This window comes from Neolamprologus multifasciatus, chromosome 1 (assembly GCF_963576455.1).
Source record: "Neolamprologus multifasciatus chromosome 1, fNeoMul1.2, whole genome shotgun sequence".
NCBI classification, from domain to species: Eukaryota; Metazoa; Chordata; class Actinopteri; order Cichliformes; family Cichlidae; genus Neolamprologus; species Neolamprologus multifasciatus.
The window spans coordinates 5,937,417-5,953,048 of record NC_140439.1 but is presented as its reverse complement, the minus strand read 5'-3'; the positions used below and the strand labels follow the sequence as shown (position 1 = coordinate 5,953,048).

The 15,632-nt window shown below is 39.9% G+C and overlaps 1 protein-coding gene and 1 long non-coding RNA gene across 2 annotated transcripts in view; both read left to right on the top strand.

The window, feature by feature from the left end:
- LOC146525206 (uncharacterized) overlaps positions 1–15,632 on the top strand; it is a 374,600-nt gene that overhangs the window by 345,824 nt on the left and 13,144 nt on the right. The gene's annotated exons all lie outside the window — the stretch shown is intronic.
- Positions 1–15,632, top strand: part of chsy1 (chondroitin sulfate synthase 1) — a 29,371-nt gene that overhangs the window by 7,974 nt on the left and 5,765 nt on the right. The window contains exon 2 of the mRNA XM_085165200.1: positions 927–1,422. Coding sequence (XP_085021326.1) covers positions 927–1,422 — 496 coding nt within the window. The remainder of the gene's footprint in view (positions 1–926; positions 1,423–15,632) is intronic.

The following is a 15,632-nucleotide window of genomic DNA, read 5'->3' as shown; positions in this document are numbered from 1 at the left end:
GATCTTGTATACCTGTCCAGAGGTTCTGGCAGAGGATGTGAAGACTGATCCACATGGTTTAGCTGCTGTATCCCAACCTCAGCCAAGCCGTGCATCTTAGGTGACATAAGTGAATTAGATATGCACTGCTCAGAAAATCAGCTTGTGTACTACTCAATATAGAAATGTAATTCTAGATCACAACAGTTTGGAGAAATGTCTGCCACCTTTAAAGAAACAATTGGTTGGTGGACGCATGGTTGGTATCCTCGGATCTTCAGTTCTCTTGGGTGCGGTGGAGGTCCGTGGCCTCCTGGGCTTTTGGCTCTCATGGGGTAGGATTATTGCAGTCTCTCACCTTCACTTTTCAAGTCTGTTATATGACAAACACATTCACGTCCTCTTCCTCTTCCTCTCTCTCACACACACGCAGATGGTTTTTTTTTTTTTTTTGGCTTTGTTTCGTTTTTAATTGTTACCGAAGACAATCTGAAGACAGGAAAACCCCCGAAGAAGCAGGACCTGCTCCAAAACACGCCTGTAATTAATAAACAGCTACATTTTGAACCTCTTGAATTCAAGCTGAAAGTGTGCACTTCAACCATAACTTTGATTTAAACTCCGATGTGGTGCTATACAGAGACAAAATGACTAAAACTGTTATTGTCACAATATTTGATGCTTAGCAGGAATATTATTGGAAGGTTATGATGCAAATGAGGAATATCACAATGGGTTCACACTAAAATAGGAGCTTTCTACCTCTGAAATAGCCGCTGGTTTCTAAATGCTGATGATGTCAGTATTGAACATTTATGACTGTCATCTGTTTCAGCCATACCCAGATGAATGTACCGAGTGTGTACTCTGCAGAATTGTTTTTGGTTGTCTTAGACATATCATCATAACACCAGTCCTCTCCTCTTGTCTGTTTGTGTTCATCACAGGACATGGGCACAGACAATTCCAGGTCGTGTGGAGTTCTTCTCCAGTGAAGGATCTGACACCTCCATACCGATCCCGATAGTGGCTCTGAAGAATGTAGATGACTCATACCCTCCCCAAAAGAAGTCCTTCATGATGCTTAAGTACATGCATGACTATTACCTGGATAAGTATGAATGGTTTATGAGGGCTGATGATGATGTCTACATCAAGAGTGAGAAGCTCGAGAGCTTCCTGCGCAGCCTCAATAGCAGTGAGGCCATCTTTCTGGGTCAAACGGGAATGGGGGCCCGGGATGAGCTTGGGAAACTGGCTCTGGAGCCTGGGGAGAACTTCTGTATGGGTGGGCCAGGCGTCATCATGAGCCGTGAAGTTCTTAAGAGGATGGTACCCCATATCAGAGAGTGTTTACAGGAGATGTACACTACCCATGAAGATGTGGAGGTGGGCCGGTGTGTCAGGAGATTTGCAGGTGTTCAGTGTGTCTGGTCGTATGAGGTAAGGTGTTTGTTTATTTATTTATCTGTGTAGTAATTTAGTTGTTGTACACAGGAAGTGTGAGGTGCACGGGAGTTATGGGTGGATGTGAGTGTATGTGGGCAGAGGATTTATCTGGAAGAATTTAAGACCGATTTAGCGTAACATGCTGTTGTCTCTGAGGAATAAACTTCCATAAATTCACTTAGTAATCACAACAACAGTATCTTTACTAGCTGTATTGGGATGCATTACAAAAGTGCTAACAGTGTATACTTTTAATGATGCCAGTTGACATACAACATATTTTAGTGTAAAACAAGTCAAAATTGTTCCAGCTCCATACAAGCTGACTCCCAGGCAACATTATGCTATTATAAAAGCAGAAATATACTTGCCTACATATGCTATTCTACGTGCTTTTAAACCATTTAAATCACAATTCATAGTTTTATATGTGAATTATATATATAAGTATTTTAGGCTTTAGTTTACTTCAGACATATTCCATATAAATCAGGTATCATACAAAAGTAGAAATAGCTTCATATAGAGTCATGACAATAAAAGAATATGACTTTAAGGACTTAACAACATTACTTCAGTTATAGTACACCAACATCTCTTAAACATCAGCACTAAGGGAACACTGAATGACCTGGTGGGTTTTGTCCATAAAACCACTCATCTAAGATGACCACAAAGTAACAGATCTCTCAGCAAAATTATGCAACTTTTTAGGCACTATACAAACATTACTGATGAGTCACTCATCAGTCATGTTTGTAGGCTGAGTGCATTTTTAAAACAATTTGTGCAAACTGCACTAGAAGGTGGAATATTTGCAAAATCATGACTACCTCATGATATTGTCTCAAAAATTAACCCTGTGAATATGTCAGCACCATTAGGATGAAATTATTGTGTCACCAACATTTTAACATTAGACATATAATTCTAACAGTCTCTGTAAACTAATGTCCTGCTGCTCGAGGCTCCGTTTTCTCTGACAGCTTCAATCAAAATTAGAAATGTTACTGTGGGAGACTGAGAGAACCAATAGTGGGCCAAAGCCGAGCACAGCCTGTAACGTTATTATGACGGATATATTTTATGAGTGAACTTGACTTTAAGTGACTTACAGGTTTCTTTGAAAAACTATTTCTTACATCCAGCTTCTTCCTCTTTGCTGCCGTCCTCCTCTCCTCCTCGCAGCAGGTTTGCCGCTGCTGAAACTAAACAGAGCTCCCTGAAAGGCTCAGCCAATCACATTGGCCATATTTGTCACATGACGTAGGACTCCAGTAGAGAACGTAATTTAACTCTTTCTGCACCGCTGGGTGAATGAGATGCTGACAGATCTTTTTTTTCTTTTCTTTCTGTCGGTTTTGTTTTTCTTTACTCGAAGAGATCAAATTATTAGTGGGGACATGTCCCTTCTGTCCATGCCAAATCTACACCCTTGGTGTCGGGGATGAAACGTGCAAACTCAGCGGCGCCCTCTCTCATATTTTTCCCTCAGCGTGTCATTACACTGGAGCTCAATCAGCTCCATTTGGAGGTTTGGTGGTGCTCTTTCCACATCAACTCCAAAAGGATGGCAAGTAGTTCAAACCTGCTTCTTTGAGCTTCAAAGTCAGCAAATCGGCGGCGAGTATGTTGAGCGGTAGAGAGCTTCTCTTTCGTGGTCTGGCAGCCGGGAAGTGGCTCAAGTTTTCTTTCTGCATCTGCGTCTCCCACAGACTCAGCTTGGTTTTAAACGCCGTCACCGTACGGTACATATCAGAGATGACACGCCCCCGTCCCTGCAGCTGCAGGTTGTGATGTTGCACAGAAACGCCATTTCACACATAAATGTTTCATCTCGAAGCTCTGTTGTGTCTTTCCTTTTGCTTTCCATGAACAGACAGATCTCCTCACGAAGCTCGAAACATCTTTGCAGCACCGTTCCCTGGCTTAGCCATCGCACATCTGTGTCTTCATACAGATCTTGTCCTGTAGTCGTGCCATGCATCGGACGTAACGCCTGTTACGGTCAGGCTGGAGTCCACTCCACGAATGAAAATTGACAACTGGGCAATGTCAGTTGTGTCAGTGCTCTCATCCACAGCAAAGGAATATGCAATGAAATCTTTTCCCTTTTCCACAAGCTGTTCTGTTAGATTGGACAGCTGGTCTACACGTTCAGCAGCGGTGTTTCTGCTCAGGCTCATGCAGTAGTTTAATGCAATCAAAAATGAATATGAAGCATTTTACGTTCCGTACCGCTCAATGTCACACAGTGAAGGAAAGCGCTCATTAATAAACCGAAATAATAATAAAGTGTATTTGAAACCGTTTCCTCCTGCCGTTACCTTAACGGACATTATACCCAACCGAGGCTCCAAATGTCTAACTACTCATGAAACTATAATGCTTCTACAGCTCACAAAACAACGAAGAATGTTATGTGTTAACGTTGTACAGAGTAAAATATATCTGCCACGTTGAAGCGTCAAGGGTTTCATCTAGCTGGTGCTGGAGGTCTTAGTTGCATGGAAGCCAATTTCCATTGTTAAGAGAGGAAAAAATGTCTCAAATGCAAAAGTAGAACCACAGAATTGTTCCTGTGGTTCTGTCACTGCAGTAAAGGCCTTACTGGCTGTCCAGAGGCATTCAACCAAGTCTGGATCTACTCACTGTCCTGGTGCGTCTGGTGAGACTGATTCCAATCAGCCGTGCTTTCTCGCGTTTAGCCTCATGTGGCTGTGTTAGGGGATGTAGTAAGATCCAGACCTCTGTCACACTGAGTTTATCTGTTTGCTGTTAGAACCAGAATTTCCTGTGATTTCTAGTGATGCAACAAAGTGTAGGCAGTGTCAGTGTTTGGCTGCTGTTACTGGAGCAGAGATTTCAAATGTCTGTTAGCAAATATAGTATAAAATCTCGTTTTCTATCATAATTCAGTCTCATTGTGGAAAGAACCACAGTCTGTGACAACACCTTTAACAATCAATACCTATAACTCATCTGATTAATCAGGCCTATAAATGTTTTTGTCACAGAACCATAAACTGACAAACGAACGATTTTCACAAAGTTCTGGCCACTGACAGAAAAGTGATGCCATAAATAGCTTTTCTTTACCAATGAACTTCATTAAACTGCAGTCAACAGATAAAGAGCCCTCAATAAAGGCATCTGATGTAGTCTGTAGTTGTGTTTTTGATGGATGACATTGATCTGCTCAGCAGTACAGAGACTGTTTCTTCTCCTGCATGCATGCCAGCTCAAAAACAAACTTCCAACCATGCTAATGGGAATCACAAGGCTGCACTGCTTTGAATCCTCCTCCTAATCCTAATTTTTACTGAGTGGTCAGCAGGGCTGTCAAACCAGCGCCTTCTCTGTAATGTGCTGCTCTCCACCTGCCAACAACCACACCATTATGTTTCTACATGCATGTTGTGAGCAGGGCGGTTAGCACAGGGTCTGTAACATAATATAACAACTTTGCTGGCCATTGAATGGGTGGATGCAAGCTGGCTCTTCAGGTTGCATGGTTGTTATAGGTTTTCTCGATATTGTCTTTTGTTCTAGTTAACACCACATACAGGGTAACAGTCTTTGTCTAACTTACAGATTCACTAGTTCCAGTTCCACAGGTGGGATTACTCTAATTCTTGGTCACATGGGGATTTTCCAAGTCCTGTGTTAACATGTTCCACTCAGTGCAGTATTGTTTTTCTCACTCAGCAGCTTCTGAGAGCTAACGGCTAACAGCAGTGGATGCTCAGATGGCTTAGAAGCACATACTGGTTCACTTGATTGAATATATGATTTGGTCAGCTGGCAAGTTCTTCTAGATTTGTGTGAATAGAACCAAATTGGCTACTTTATGGGCCATTGTAAGAGCACATAAACAGGATCTGCTCCAGTTTGGAATAAACTAATTCTAGCTTACAGACAGCTCTGTGGATGTCAGCACTTTCTATTTATCACACTGTTCCATAAAAGGGCTGCATCAAGGGCAGGAGGACGATATGTTTTCATAACTAAAATTGATTGCATCACTATTTGACAATCCTTGAGCTTTAAGATTAGAAGCAACAATGAGTTCTGAGGCTTGGCTAGCAGACAAAAAAACGGAGGCCACTGAAACTCATTTGGCCTTGTGAAGCATGGAGCTGACGTTGTGCTGATTCTGTCGCTGTGTCAGTCTCCCTGTCTGAACAGTTGATTCCCAGCAGACTATATGTAGATTATGCAGGAACTGCGGCTTCTGAGCTTCAGATATGAGTGACACCACAGCTCGTTCAACACTTTGAATACGGATGTGCATGTTTATTGGCATATCAATATTTGCTTTTACTTAATAGTGCTGTTGTGTAAACAGCAGTTCAAGCAGAGGGACTGTATACCTTGTGTATACTGTATACACAATTTATCTTTTTTTACCACAACACACCATTTTTGCCTTCCCTTTCAAAATAAATTCATCCATGACTGCCTAAGGTTTGCTCTCCTTTCTCTTCCACCTGTGCAGACTTGAAGTGCACTAATGTTTTCCATATTTTTGCTCTCCTCGTGCTGCTTCCTTCAGTGGAAATGGTTGTCTCACCAAAACTACTGGTTCTTACAGTAGATCCTCAAACTTTATCGTTAAGTTGTTTTAAAATCCAAGGTGTCCTGCTTTTATTCTGTTATTTGCAAGGAGAGGTCTTTTAGGCACTAGTGCTCACAGCATAAACCTGTGACAGTGCTCATGGTGACAGAAGTGTTAGACAGGTGGCTATTTTTTATTTCAGATATGTGTGATATATCCAGTAAATGTCAGATTGTTTAGACTCATTTCACAATGGTATAACAGAAGGGCTGCAGACTGACACGGGCAGTAAAAGTAAACAAACATGGAGACAAAGCTGACTTCCACAGGGAACGCACCACATCAGACCAAAACTAAATAAGAAGCAAAAAACCCCAAAAGTACTTAAAGTAATTTGATGAACTCAATTGATTACTGCAGTTATGATGCTAGTGCAAAACAGCACGCTGGGTTTAATTGTCCTAACAGCTTTGTATGATATGCATTTATATGATAAGTAAGCTCTAATAGTAGAATGGCTCATTTAAAAAATAGGAAGAAATAACGCAGTGTTACCACCAGTGTAGGACTAGAAGTCAACAAAACAACAAAAACAGCATAATATTAAAACAATTGCAACCATTAGTGCAGCTCTACCTGTTAACACAGTTCAAAGATTCTCCAAGGAAGTTGGGTAAATCGCCTTACCTGTTCAGTTTAGAAAACACAAGTGGATTATTTAATCTGGGTAGGTTAAATCAGTTCTTGCTGTATTTAAACAATACCAAATATGTTTCAGTGCTTTCCCATTGATATTTATGTTGTCTTGTTATCTTCATGCTGAAGAAATGTCAGAACGATTTTAGTAAACAAAAGTGCCAGAAAACATGATCATTTTGAAAAACTTAAAACTGTCTTTAACAAAATATCTTTAGTTGTTGGAAGTCATGTTTTACCATTTTCTACTCTTATTAATTAAAGTCAGTCACCATTAATGATAGTCAGATCTGTAACACTATAATTAACTAGTATCCAAGTTATTAGAGGTGGGAATCACCATACATCCCACAATACGATATTATCACAATACTTAACGCACGATACGATATTATTGCAATATTTTTAAAATATTTTGCGATATTCAGATTCTGTACATAAAGGTAAACTTTATCAATATTCATTTTCTCTAATATCAAAGTCTCACACTCAGTCTTTCTCTCATTTCAGTTTGATTGTTGACAAACTGAACGGTTTGTATTACAGTCTAGTCCAACTTAACTGAATCAACCATCTGGTACAATTATAGCTATTCTGAACTATGCAGTTTATGAAAACTATGCAGCCCCTTCAGCAACTGAAGAATTTGAAAGTAAATGAAAACAAAATATAATTTTACATTAAATAAAAAAGTTTTAAACTTAATTAAAATAAAACATGTCTTAAATTAAAATAAGTAAACTGTCATGTTTATTAAACACATTTGGACAGTGAAGGAATGTCAGGATTCTTGCTCAGAAAAAGGATCAACATGCTCTGAAGTCAGAGCACAAAAACCTTTTTGTAACAAAATATCGATTTCTGCTGTCCCTGTATCCATACATTATTAGCAAACAAAATATCACCATACTACACAGTATCGATTTTTTCCCCACCCCTACAAGTTATACAAATGTCTGTAAGGAAAGGTTTCCCACTACACTAGATGGAGAGTTAGATTTGATCCCTTTTTAATCCGTCCTCATGATTTCACAGCTTCTGAGCGGGTGAAGCAGGAAAGACCTGCCCCACAGCAGAGCCCGCGTATTTAACGATCATATTTTAACACACTGATGAGACCCCTAAACACGACAGAGTGAAAATGTGGATTTTAAAATTCAGATTTGTTTCTGTAATGGTGGCATTGTTTAGGGCGAGGAGTATATTTTTGGGCCTGATGTGTGCATATTAGAAGGATTTGTCTTCTTTAGCTTTTCCTACAGCCATAACCCAGTTCCTGTTTATCTGGCTTCCTTGGGCGGTGCTCGCTAAATGCTAGCTGCTTGGACCTTCACAACTCCACAAATATGCTGCTGCCCACCACACATCTATAATTACATTCAACAATAAAAAAAAGAAAGAAAAAGACCAATATTGGTTCGTCCTTTGCTTTTCTAGGCGGTTCTCATTTAGCCTTTTGTCTCGATGTAACATAGCTGTGGATCCGCCCACGTTCCCTTCAGTGAAGCAGCTGTCATCTGCTGCCTTCTTATTAGACTAACTGCTGTGGGCCTGAAGTGACAGGAAGGCCTTACTCATATCATAATTCATCAGACTGGAAAAACCTCTGAGTCTGTCACTGCAGGTCATTTTGGCAAGTACTACAGTGTTATAGCTACTTCACTGGCAAAGAAGACAAAGAGACTAGGTGGGGGCAGCTATGAGGAGGATGAACTCTAGAAGATGACATACCTGTGGAGGTATGGAGATGTTTAGGAGAGAGAGCAGCTGACTTCTTGACCAGATTATTTAATAACTCAATTTTGGAAAGTAATCTCTGAGAAATGGAAAAGACGTGTACTGGTACCAATGTTCAAGAACAAAGGTGAACAGCTCAACAAGTACCATTAGAAATATTTTCATATGTAAAAGTAAGTATAGCAAAACAAGTGAAGATAATGAAAAATATCCATTCTGTTGACTGAGTCTGGAATAAAGACTGACTGATGTGCCGTTATGGCATGGTTGGTAGTCTGATACAACACGCTAACTGTACTTATATATTATACACATTTTTGCTCAATCTAGCATAAATATGAGATTCATATTCAGGCACTGCCTGAAGTGGGACAATGGACCAAAAAACGATTTTGAAAAGTGTGATCTATGAAGCTAAAATTTCACAGCAGTTGATGCAAACTCTGGGCCATGATTTTTTTCAGGCAAGTCTGATATTGTGAGCAGCAGTATGCATTCATGCCAAGAAAAAGGCGCTTGCTTTTAACGCCAGAGGAGAAACCAATGGTCATCTGGCAGAGAGCATGTCTCTGCTGGCTCAGAGTCCAGTGGCAGTGTGCTTTATTCCGCTGCATCTCATGATCTGGATTGTGCTTGGTGAAGCTGGTAGTGGTGTAACTGTGTGGGAGACAGTTTCTTGGCACAGTTTGGTCTAGTTTGAACTGCACACTGTTAAAATGCCGCAGCCTGCCTGAGGATTATTGCTAGGCCTGTCCATGCCTTTAGGCCTATAGTGTACCAGTCTCTTGATGGATACTTTCAGCAGGATAGCACAACCTGTCACAAAGGTCAAATCACCTCGAGTTGGATTATTGAATTATTAAAGTTCACTGTACTCAAATAGTGCCCAAATCTCAGTTCAATGAGGTGCCTTGGGGAAATGGTGGAAAGAGGGATTCCTGCATCATGAATATGAAGCTGACAAATGTGTAGCGTTTCATAGCAAATAGCTCTGTAACAGAGCTGATGACCACGCCCATATGTAGCTGTGGACAGTTGGACATAATCTTGCCCCAGCACAGTAAAAGACGACATTAGCAGTGGTATTGTAACTGATGAACAAATACAGGAACAATACAATACAATTACAATTACAATACAGAGAGTGCAGCATGCACACACACAGGGTTCCTCAGAGATAGAGCTCTCGTGTTTATGTGTAATAAAGAAAAACAACATTCTTAATGAATACCATTATTTTGTCTGATCACAACTGTACTCAAAGATGTGTTACTGTTTAGTCAAGACTAAAGCAAATGAAGCACATTATAGTATGAATCAGCTTTTCAAGGCGACTCTGCACAACTGTGAGCAAGATCAGCTCACATAAAGTAAGCGTATGTGTTAGTTTGTCAGAAATGTTTGGGTTGTCTTATAAGTTGTGATAGTACCATTTGAGTGCAGGCTGTGGTTCCTATGATATTTAAAAGTAGAATGGGAGGCGGAGCCTTCAGCTTTCAGGACCCTCGTCTGTGGAACCAGCACCCAATTAGATTTGCGAGACAATCACCCTCTCTACTTTGATTGGCTTAAAACTTTACTATACTGCCATAGGTCTAGGCTCCTGGGGGATTCCCATGATGCACTGGGTGTTTCTTCTTCCCTCACTGTCTATTCATACACACGTTGCACTTAATCATTACTTATTATTTATCTCTGGCTCTCTTCAACATTGTGTCTTTTGTTCTGTCTGCCTCTTATCACCCCAATCGGTCGTGGCAGGTGGCTGCCCCTCCCTGAGCCTGCATCTGCCACAGGTTTCTTCAAAGCGAGCTTTTACTTCCCACTGTGTGAAATTTGGTTCAGGTTTTCTTATTATTTACTTTATGAAGTTAGGTGAGACTTTTGAGATTTTTTGGTCATGGTCTTAACCCCTTAATCTTTTCTGTATTATTTTTCATACATACAGTTTTTGTGAGTTTTTGAGACTTCAAAAACTCACAAAAATGTTACATTATCAGTGTTTTCCCCTCCCTTGAAAAACCAAAACAACTTGCACAATATATTTTTAAGCAGGGGGGCAGATGTAGGAATTATGATACAAATTAAACCTAAATCATGTAAATGAATCTTGACTTTTATTTTAATTTGTCACTACAGTTACATAAACACTGCATTTTCAAAAATTTTCTGACACGTATTTGTTTCAGGCTTTAAAGGCTTCAGTCTCTTTTCTATTTTTCACATAATAGCTCATATCTCCCATCTTGCCTGGGTAGGCTGAACTGAAGAAGACATCTGGATAGTGGACAGAGGGAACAAAGGGCCTTTTCTGTTTTCCGTCACCCATCCAATCCTCAGATGACACACAAACGAAGGGGTCTGTTCAAATTTCACTTTAGGCCTCTTACTATGCTGGAGTAGTGTAGTCCGTGGCAGTGTTAATGGTACTAATCAAGGCGATCATAGTGTTGCAATGCACCACACACAAATCATGTGGGATTTGTTTTAATATTATTATTATTAAAACTGATGTTAAAGTGGACGTGAAACACTTCATGGATAAAGGCTAAGTTACACCATTGTGCCCTTTCTGTGTAGTTGGATTCGTTTTAAACGCCATCTTGTGCAAGTACAGAACATGGCATAATCGGGTTGGTTGGTTGTGGCTTAAATTAGACTTAAATTAGTTTATGTGAGCTGACTGGTAACAAAACTAATAACTCAGGGAAAGTTTGTCTAAAGTTTTGTGCTGCCCGTGGCAGCAACAATGAGTTTTATGTTAAGGAACCAAGGATAGGCTGTCCGCTTTCACTCCGTCTCTTAAGCAGTAAGTATTTCTTTATTGTTTGGCTAATGGCATGGTCATGGGAAAGTCCAGCTGCTAGCTGTAAAGTTTGGGTTTTTAAAGCACTTTATGAATGGGGACAGTGTGGAGGAGCGTCAGTTTGAGTCAGGTGACCGGTGGTTCACCGGACCAACACGCTGGAGTCAGAAACTCCCATGTTTTGTCATCTGACCCTTTCAACCAATCACTAATAGAAGACCCTTGCAAGTCATCAAGATTTTAATATTAAAATAAAACAATAAAAAACTAAACGCTCAACTTAATAAGTTTCCTAAAAGAGAAAGCCACTATATATATATTTTTTTTTTAGTAGTTTCACGATCGTGTTTCCCACAGGCATTATCGTTCTTTCAGGAGTGGGGCCCATTGGGTCATCCTTTGCTTTTCCAGGAGCTTCTCATTTAGCCTTTTGTGTTGATGTTACAGAACTGTGGATCCATGAGCATGTGTGTGGACTCCCAATCTTTGGTAAACTTAATAAAAAATTAGGTACTTGTGACAATAAAGAACAGCAATAATCATCTGCCTCTTCAGTGAGTTCCTCATCTCATAGATTAGCTCCACTGTCTTAAACTGCAGCTAATAACGGTAGTCCTTCTTCTGCTCTGCAGCCTTGATGAGCTTAGCACAGAGACACATGATTTAATTCTCCACCTGCTGTGGGGTTTGGTTAGAGTGACCCTCTGGTTTAAAGCTGATCTCCAGGGCAAAACAAAGACGACTGTCCCCAGTTTCAGTTCAGACCAAGTGAATTTGGTCTTCAGTAGGCTACTTGACAAGAGACTGTCTGCTTGAATAGCTGAAAGATATCAAGGGCTGCTGCAAGAGTAACCTAGTCAACCTGCCAGTGTCGCAATAGAAGACGAGTCATTAGCTGGTTAGCAGTGATACACATTCTATTGTTATCTACTGGATCTGAATGTGAGATGGTTTTTGTGATAATATAGTAATAAGGTTATATTATATCTACAAGTTTTTATGATACAAATTTAGGCAGTCACATTACCTGATGTCTTCATATGGTCGAAATGTCCTGACATGGTAGCTCTATGCCAGCATATCAGGATGTGTACAAACCTTTTCTAACTGTAAATACTGTCTCTTGAGGCAACTGTTGTTGTGATTTGGCACAATATAAATAAAACTGGGAATCGAAATACTGGAAACATAAAATTCCCAGTCCGAATTTTACATCTGTCCAGACCCAAAGAGTTGCTGTCGGTTTTCCTTTGTGCTGTCTTCAGCTCATGTAGAATTGTACCAGAGCATTGAAGGCTCAAGTGATGCAAGCAGACTATAACTTGAGTAGAGGAAACTGGTAATAATTCAGCTGCCTTTAAGTGTCAGTTAATCAATTAAATAATGTTTTTCTTTTTTATTGTGGCTTGTGCAGTGATATCCAGCTGGCAATGCTGTAAACAAATTAGTCAAAGCATCAAAGACGGCCTTAATCTGTAACTGAGATTAAATCAAAGACTTGATTGGTAGACTGAGTATAGTTGCTGAACTGGACCAATCTAAGCATTAAAGATCAAATGATAGTAAGAGAGATTCATGTGGTTGTGCTGCAGTGAACCAACATAAATGTGTCTGTACCTGTGTTGTAGCCCGATGGGCATCTCTCTCAAAGGAAAAACAGCATGCTGAATCATACTGCTGCTATGTGTTGGCAGAATACTTCGGAAAGATAAACACTTGTCAGTATGTTGTTTGTTCCATTTAGACTGAGGGCTTTTCCTATTAGCAATTTGTAGCTCCATTGATCACATTTTGGATCATGTTCTTACAGATGGCATAGAAACTGAACGTGTAGCAGTATCCCCTGAAAACCCTCTTGTCTGATCATTTAATAACATTTGCACTTACAATAATACAAAGCAGTGGGGAATCCATTTCATTACAGTAGATGTCTTTCTGAAAGTGCTTTAGCTAACTTTAATTCATCCGCTGTTATCTTTCTCAATGTCCCACCACAGTGGACTCCTCTCCCACTCAGTTATCGTAACAGTATTACATCTGTACAGCCTAAGACTGTGGATACTGTGGCTTATCTGAAAACGAAGCCTCAATCAGTTTTATTTATATAGCGCCAAATCACAACAACAGTCGCCTCAAGGCACTTTATATTGTAATGTTCAAAAGATCTTCATTTCATCTTACTACATATATTTCTCTTCAGCACTGTAGACAGTCTGACAAGAAGTCAGAGCCCTGTTCAACCAAGCATTGCTTTAACTTTAACTAGTAATAACGTGTTTATTGTCTTTTCAAATTAAAATTTAACCAATAGAGAAAAAAGTATTCACAACCATCTCACAGAAGGTATCATTACATACAGCCACTTTTAATACCATTGACTCATTTCTCCAACTGATCTTTCTGAGTTAACTTCAGTAATTACTTATTTCAAAACCATCAACGTGTCTTTTAGACCCCATTCCTATGAGACTGCTCAAAGAAGTGCTTTCATTAATTAATGCTCAAACCAGCAGTTTAAATTCAGTTCAATTCAGTTTACACAGCGCCAAATCACAACAGTTACCTCAAGGTGCTTTATATTGTAAGGTAGACCCTACTATAATAGATACAAGGAAAAACCCAACAATCATACGAGCCCCTATGAGCAAGCGCTTTGGCGACAGTGGGAAGGAAAAACTCCCTTTTAACAGGAAGAAACCTCCAGCAGAACCAGACTCAGGGAGGGGCGGGGCCATCTGCTGTGATTGGTTGGAGTGACAGAAGGAAGACAGGATACAGACATGCTGTGGAAGAGAGACAGAGGTTAATAACAGATATGATTCAATGCAGAGAGGTCTGTTAACACATAGTGAGTGAGGAATGACTAAAGAAGAAATACTGAATGCATCATGGGAATCCCCCAGCAGCCTACGTCTATTGCAGCATAACTAAGTGAGAATTTGGGATCACCTGGTCCAGCCCTAACTATATGCTTTAGCAAAAAGGAAAGTTCTAAGCCTGATCTTAAAAGTAGAGATAGTGTCTGTCTGGCCAAGGTAATGCTGTCCAGACTAAGAATCTGGTTAGATACCATATTTCTAAGATTTTTAGGGCCGAGTACAATAACCTCAGTTTGATCTGAATTTAGAAGCAGAAAATTAGAGGTCACCCAGGTCTTTATGGATATATGAAGTTGTCATCTGCATAGCAGTGTAAATGTATACTATGTCTTCTAATGATGCTGCCTAAGGGAAGCATGTATAATGTAAACAGAATTGGTCCTAGCACTGAACCCTGTGGAACTCCATAATTAACCTCAGTGTGTGAAGAGGACTCTCCATTTACATGCACAAATTGGAGTCTATTAGATAGATATGATACAAACCACTGCAGTGCAATACCTGTAATACCTACAGCATGTTCTAATCGCTCTAATAGAATATTATGGTCAACAGTATCGAATGCTGCACTGAGGTCTAGCAGGACAAGCACAGAGATGAGTCCACTGTCAGAGGCCATAAGAAGATCATTTGTAACCTTCAATAAAGCTGTTTCTGTGCTGTGATGAACTCTGAAACCTGACTGAAACTCTTGGAATCGATACTTCAAATAAACCATTCCTCTGCAGATGATCTGTTAGCTGTTTGACAACTACTCTTTCAAGGATGTTTGATATGAAAGGAAGGTTGGAGATTGGCCTATAATTAGCTAAGACTGCTGGGTCTAGAGATGCTTTTTGAGTAAAGGTTTAACTGCAGCCACCTTGAAGGCCTGTGGTACATAGCTGATTATTAGAGATAGGTTGATCATATATAAGATTGAAGAATTAATCAATGGCAGGACTTCTTTGAGCAGTTTTGTAGGAATGGGGTCTAAAAGACACGTTGATGGTTTGGAGGAAGTAATTATTGAAGTTAACTCAGAAAGATCAATTGGAAAAAAAGAGTCTAAATTAATATAAATGGTACTGGTTTAAACTTTATTAGTGAAGAAGTTCATGAAGTCATTACTAGTTAACGTTAAAGGGATGGTTGGCTCAACAGAGCTCTGACTGTTTGTCAGCCTGGCTACAGAGCTGAAGGTGAACCTGTAACAGTAAACAGAACCTGTAAAAGAACCTGGGGTTGTTCTTATTTTCTTCAATCAGAGATGAATAGTAAGCTGTTCTGGCTTTGCGGAGGGCTTTCTTATAAAGCAGGAAACTATTTCTCCAGGCTAAATGATGATCCTCTAAATTTGTGACACGCCATTTCCTCTCCAGATTACAAGTTACTGCTTTAAGTTAAACGTTTAAGAGTTACTCCAGAGTACTTCTGATTTGAGGCTCTCTTTTTCACATTAGCTACAATTTCCAGACTCGTGTAATGAAGAGGTGAAATGATTAAGAAGATAATCGACCTCTGTTGGAATAGTGCTCAGGCTGCTGTT